At 37.6% G+C, this 6758-nt stretch overlaps 1 protein-coding gene across 1 annotated transcript in view; it reads left to right on the top strand.

The window, feature by feature from the left end:
- The window catches only part of SMIM14 (small integral membrane protein 14), a 24457-nt gene extending 18549 nt beyond the window's left edge, over positions 1 to 5908 (top strand). The window contains exons 3-4 of the mRNA XM_009574771.1: positions 4569 to 4717; positions 5297 to 5908. Coding sequence (XP_009573066.1) covers positions 4569 to 4717; positions 5297 to 5329 — 182 coding nt within the window. The 3' untranslated portion in view covers positions 5330 to 5908. The remainder of the gene's footprint in view (positions 1 to 4568; positions 4718 to 5296) is intronic.
- Positions 5909 to 6758: the final 850 nt, after the last annotated feature.

Raw genomic sequence — 6758 nt, 5'->3', positions numbered from 1 at the left:
CGTTTCAGAGGTACTGAGCTGCTTTGATGGCTCATGGCCCTTCACAGTCAGCCTTCCATGTCAAAGGAAATGAGGGGCCACCGCCTGAGTTTTTTCTCTGCGTTCTAGCAATTCCCAGATGTTGTGACCTGGATTTACCACATTAATATTTTCAACATTATTCTCAGTGCTCTACTAGCTTGTAATATGGTCAGAGATGACTGTCTCAAATATTGTCTACTCCACTTCCGAATTTTTATGTATTTTAAAATGCATGCGTATCTGTGATTCATCTTGAGTTGTACTCATCTAGGAGAGTCACAGCAGCCTAACCTAATGGCATGAAATGTCTGCCAACTCTTCCCTCCCTTTTCTGGTAATTCCCTTCTCTCTTCCTCCGCTCAAGTCCTTTTTGGCTTTCTTCAGTTTCCTTATCCCTGCCTTTGAGAGTGTCAGCTTGCAGGGATTATCTGCTGAAGGTCCCACAGGCTCTTTTTCTTCGCTGGTGATTCATCTGTAAGATACCTCTCTTCATATGGTTTCCTACCTTTCTTTCACAGAACAGGCAAGGCTAAAAACACGGTGAAAAGAAGGTGCAAGTCAGAGAGCATGCTTTTGCCTTCCCACATGCAGATGTTAAACAGTAAAAAGCTGAAGATCCGAAAGGAGATATTTCTACCATGAGAGGGCAGACAAAAAGCACCACATGGAATATACTTTTACAATAAAAGAAATGCGATCTTTCCTCTTTTTCTTTAGAGTACAACCTCACTTTGAATGAAAAATAGCACTTTAAGAGGAGAACTAAGTTCATGTCAGGAGTATTTAACAAGGGCATTTATTAATTTTAATATTGTATTCTTGAGATTTCAGTTGCACAATCAGGAGGTGGCTGACCTTTAATCTTTAGAAATTATTTTTAACAAACTCATCATTTTAGTAGCTTTGACTGCCTTCTAGCAGAACATTAAATGAGGTGGCAAACATGGGTCTCAGAAGATTATTTTTTCCCTTCCTATTTCTCTCTGAGAGAAGACTAGTTTATGTGGCCTAGTCTCTGTTTCTATAGGAAAAAGCAAGCCAAAGAACTGTATCTCATGTGTGGAGCAACAGATAGGATTCACCACAGTCATTAGCTCCCATGGGAGTTCATCCCACAGTCTCAGACCAGCCCCTCATAAAGCTTTCTTCTGCCTGGAGATAATTCAGCCATGATGTAAAAAAATTGCAGGTAACCAGGGGGGCAGAAGTGCTCACAGGCTTCATTCAGAAGTGCGTGGATGTATAGATATGCTGAGCCCAGGGGACCAGATACTCTGAAAATAAAGACCTTGGGCTGGATTCGGTATTGTGTGGAAAGGCAGGTTAGAGACTGTAAGTTTCATTTCACCCAGTGACACGGGTTACCAGGAGAATATGTACATACTACTATGTAGTACTAGTACATTCTGTACTAGTTGGCGTCTCCCAGGCGCCGGAGATTAATAACCAGATCCATCCATCAAAATGGATGGTGGCAGGGATATTCATCTCTGAGGTCACAACAGGACAATATTCTAGCCACCTGGAAATATTAAAAAATATCATCCACAGGTGCTGTTGTAGGATAGCCTTTATTCTTCAAGGAATCAAAAAACCACTTCTGAATTACCTGCAAAAATATAAATTATAGGTAAAAGCACTGTGGCTGTGAACTCTTAAAAATAAGATCTTTTCTTCTGCCCATCAGCTTAAATTCCATCTTACTTGGTTTCAGCTTCACTCAATTGTTCTTTATCCATAAGCTGGTCTTATCTGATTATTTTGTGATCTTGGTGATGGAGGTCTTTGTAGCAAAAGATTGTCGTTTTCTACATATTATTGCTCCCAGTAGCTGAAACAGCTTCTTGTCTGTTCTGTTCATTTGTGATGCAAAGCTTTGAAAAGTGTGATTCACCCCAGCTATGTGAGATTTATCCTCATCTCCTTATGTTAAGAGATGGAAGTAACAGATTCTGAAATATCTCACGTCCTTATTAAAACACATGGGCATTTGTGTGAGATGTGGATTTAACGGTACTTGAATAGTATAAACAGTGTTGTGGCTGTTTTAGTATTTGGCATGCTTTGAGTAGGTAGTACAGGGCCAACAGCTGTATCTCGTATGTGGAGCAACAGATTGTTGCCTTGCTTAACTTAGTTTAGAACATGTTTCAGCACATTTGGTTCCGTCCAAACCATATTACAACGCAGGCTGGATAGAAATTCTTGCACGAATGCCTGTGGTTTCCCTCTGTGGTTCCTTCCACTCTCTTCCTTGATCTGTAGCATGAGCTGACCTAGCAGCATTTACTTACCCCAACTCTTGTTTAACCACGGACCCTAAGTGCACTATGGTTGAGCAAAAATTCCAGAAGGCAGCCTGACTAGTCTCTGCTTCTCTGCATTTTATGGGCACTAGCGTAACAGGTGATCTGAATTTTCAATGTTCTACCGAAACGTGCCAAAGCAGGTACCTAAGGCTGCTGAAGGTAGTCTCAGGGTGGCTGTTAATGTTGTCTGGAAGCCCCAAAATAAAGCAGTTGTTCTTTTCATGCCGAATTATATGCTAGTTTACTGGATTGCATATATAAAGTTCATCCAAGATTTAAAATATTGATATATATTTAAATATTGAATAATCAATATTTAAAATATTGATTATTGATAACAATAATATTTTCCCTCAACACAATTGCAGGTCTAAACTCTTACCTGCACAATTCCATATGCTTTCTGAATCAATTATATGGTAGAATTTAATGAATAAAAGGCTGTAGCATTCTCATTTATTTTCTTTGCACTATACCTTCTTCTCATATACAGTGCCCTTTATTCACTCAGATCTCCAAAAGAATTGTCACTTGTAATTGTATGTACTTCTAATCATAAAATTCCTCTACATTAGCAATCTCTTGAGTTTTGAAATGTCTGTATTTTGGACATTTAAAAGGCAAGAGCTGTATGGCAGTTCCATTTGTTCATACGTGTTAATGGTTTCGTTGGTACTGTGAGAAATATGAACTTCCATAATACATTTTTTTTCTTCTTTGACATTTTTGAGTGCATGTGATGTCGGTAAAGAACATCAGTCCAACAGCCCCAACTCGTGAAGTCTTATTCACAGAACAGCAGTGTTGTGAATGGAGTAGCTGTAAGCTTCCCCACAGTGCCCCTCTGCTGTGTCTTAGCTGTGCTATGAAGAAACCACTGTCATAGAAGAGCCTCTGTTAAAGATGCTACCTGGTGTGACAGTCATGAGGATGTTCTCTGGTATCAGCATTAATCTTCGAGGAAATAACTGACTCCAGCAGTTCACTGGGTATAAGTTATCTAGCGATGTTAAAGAACAGCTTCCAACTAATACTGAATCCAGACTTGATTCCATAACAAGGTGATCCAAAGGAGTTGAGACAACTGAAAAATTTGACAGATATGAGTGTACCTGTGGAATTTCTTCAGATGTTAAAGTTTTCAACTTGAGTAGTAAAATAGAATAGCATTTTTCTTTCTGAAGTTCATTTGTTTTAGCTTTGTATTAATTGATTATCCAGATCATTAATGAAGATGTTAGGTCTTTATATACTATTGTAAATGGGGCCATGTAAGTACCATAGGTACTTAACTATACATTGGTTTACACTTTAGCTGACAACATTAGTTACAATCTGATCATCTGAAATTATGTTTCAGAGGAGAAAAGTTGATATTTTCAAATGTGCAGGTATTTGCAAGACTTCCTTGATCCAAAAAGACTAACCAGTCATTTCCAGTCTGAGGGGATTTTCTCAGTTCCATTTCCATGCTTTGATGTCTCAGCAGTTCTGTATGGCAATTGGGTGTACAATTTGTATATTGTATTCCTCGGCTTCACTTTTTCATGTATCTCCTCAGCACTTTTTCCCCTTCTGACAGATACGTTTTCCTTGATGCATGTCCTGGATGACCAGTCATGGAGATCTGGCATATTGACACTGACACTTGTTCAAACAAACTCTCAATAAATAACTTACAGTAACCAACAAAATTATAACCAAAATTAGTTTGCTTTCTTCTTGCTAGAATTAGCACGTTCTCTGTGTGTAGGCTAACAACAGAGTCTAAGCTTTCATCTCTTCAGCTTTATTTTTGTATTTGTGTGAGGCAAAAAACCAAACACCAACGTGCAGGTGTTGGTTTTTTCCCACATAAATATATTCCTGGGGGTTTTTTGCATCAAGTTTGATTTCTTAAAAATCAAGTTTGATTTCTTGAACACAAAGTGTGTGTTTATCATCTCCAGTTCATTAAGAGTTAATGTGAACCAAGAAATATTCATGATAATTCTGGGAATTCCAGTGAAGTCTTATGAAATAGATTCTTTTTTCAGAGGGATAAGAAGTGTGATAAAAAACAGTGTAACACTAACCAAGAATTACTTGTCTTAAAGTCAAAAGGAAGGACTCATCAGAAAACTCGATTGAAAAATATTTCAGTTTTTTCCTGAGACTTATGTTGCATTTTTGTTTTCATCTTGAGGAAAGAACTCTGCTGTCACTCTGGTTTGTAACTTGAGTTTTCCTTGTCTATAGTGCCAGGACCAAATTCCTCCAGTGACAATGGCATCAGCTTTGCCATGATAATGATGGCCTGGGTGGTGATTGCACTTGTCTTGTTCTTACTGAGACCTAGTAATCTGAGAGGATCCAACACAGCCGGAAAGCCAACCAGCCCACGTAATGTAAGTGCGTCCTAAAGTGCCCCGCAGAGAGACTTTATAATAGTTTAAATGTATTTGGTTTTAATACAGACTATCTTACAGTCATTTTTTCCGTACATTTTTTTCCCTGTATTTTCTTGGAACAATGAAAATGAGTAAAACCAAAGTGAAAGTAGAATCATGAAGGCCAACTGTGAGGCCTGCCATGGGATGGAGCAGGCACGGGTGACTGAGTGTGGGTCATAATGTCCTCTGGACACTGGCTGTCCCTGGTTGGAACTGCTTCCTGCCTTCTTATGTAAAAGGGGAAAATCACAGCTTTAAGAGAAGTCAGTAAACAAAATTACACCATGAAACTGGGAAGGTGATCTTTGTCCTAGATGTGGGATCATGAGAAAATCCCTGTTGATGCAGGAAACTCTATTGTTCTTTGATGCTCGTTTACCGTGAATATTGAAAGAGATATTGAAAGATCTTAAAAGAAAGCACAATTTAACTCTTCTGCGTTTTTCTTTTATTGCTAAATCCTCTTATGTGAAGCACTGTTTTTAATCCTGTATGTGGTTTTTTTTCTTTCTTTTCCTCCTTCCTTCCCCCTAGGGACAAGAACCACCAGCCCCACCAGTGGACTAGAGCGTTCAGTATTGGAAAAGTTCAGCAGCTAAAACCTTGCACGACCAAATGAACGAAGTGACCAGATTACTCCTAAACCCCGTTCAATACTGTTTTCTTTTCTCATTTATATAGAGCAGAATTATCATTCAGCAGTTATCTTCATGAACTGCTTTTAGCAACTTCAATTTTAAGTTAATTTTTGCTTTGTGTGTTATTACAATTCCTACTAGATTGTAATTTGAATAATGATAAGGCGTTGCAGAGGTTTTTTGGTTGTTACTGTTACTGTGGACATTCCACTCAGTCTCTTTCTGTTACAATGATCTTAATTTCTTTGCAGTGATTTCTGTTACGCATTAAAAGAAAAAGAAAATCCCTGTGCATCTATAATAATGGAAGGTTACTGACCTTTCTTCAGATTAATCCATATTTTTTCTCCAGTATGCTTTTGAGAGTTATATTATGGTTGCAACTATTAGCTTAGTTATGTGGTGAAAAATTGGAATTATTTTATATTTGCCCTGGGTTCAGAGCAGCTTTTAGTCTGGTCTTTGGACCACTGACACAGTTTTCAGGGTTGTTGGCAAAAGCACGGATTGTCCACTAGAACTATACTATGTGTGTGTGTGTGTATGCGCAAAGAAATGAATGTGATAATTGCCACTGTCAAAGCTTTGACATATATAGGGAACTTTACACAAAAGATTATACCACCAAAAAAGAAATTAATTTAATCTTGTTCATTAATAAATGATATATCTCATTCAATGTATTGTCAAAATAATGTATTCCAAAACCAGATTTGTTTACTTATAGACTTTATGAAAAGAGAAATTTAGTGAGAAGAACTTGGTAGAATTTTTTGATCTGGTATAGTCTTTTAATAAGTATCTTAACAAGTTTTTAGCCATGATGTAATATATATTGGACAGGATGAAATCATACCAAGAGGTTACCGAGGTTACCAACTTTTGGTATACAACATATACTGGATATTCAGGTTTTTTCACCTGTATGTTATCAGCAATTCTTAACATTTCGTCCTTATCTACTGGTTGTAATTGTAGAATAACAAACTCGCAGGTGACTACGTATGGCATGTCTTTTCCCTCTAATATTTGTGTGTATGTGTGGTGTGTTTATGCGTGCGTATGTGTGTGGCTGTGCACGTACCTGTGCACATCTCCCATTGTAGCAAATGGGAATGACTTTTTTATGTACATTAATTTAAGAACATTTTAAAGATGTACAGAAAAGTGACACTGTATATTTTTCTTGATCAATTTGAAAAATTGATGAGAATAATGTAAAGAACATTTTTACGTTACCAACATGAAGCTTCTTTCCGTAAAGGTCAGTAGAACAGATATATGGGAATTCAAAGCCTTACTCCACAAACCTTTATTTCATGAGGACTTTAGTTACGGAGCTGAAGGTACTAACTGTT

This window comes from Fulmarus glacialis, unplaced genomic scaffold (genome assembly GCF_000690835.1).
Source record: "Fulmarus glacialis isolate BGI_N327 unplaced genomic scaffold, ASM69083v1 scaffold19733, whole genome shotgun sequence".
Taxonomy (NCBI): domain Eukaryota; kingdom Metazoa; phylum Chordata; class Aves; order Procellariiformes; family Procellariidae; genus Fulmarus; species Fulmarus glacialis.
This window is presented reverse-complemented; position numbering and strand designations above follow the sequence as displayed.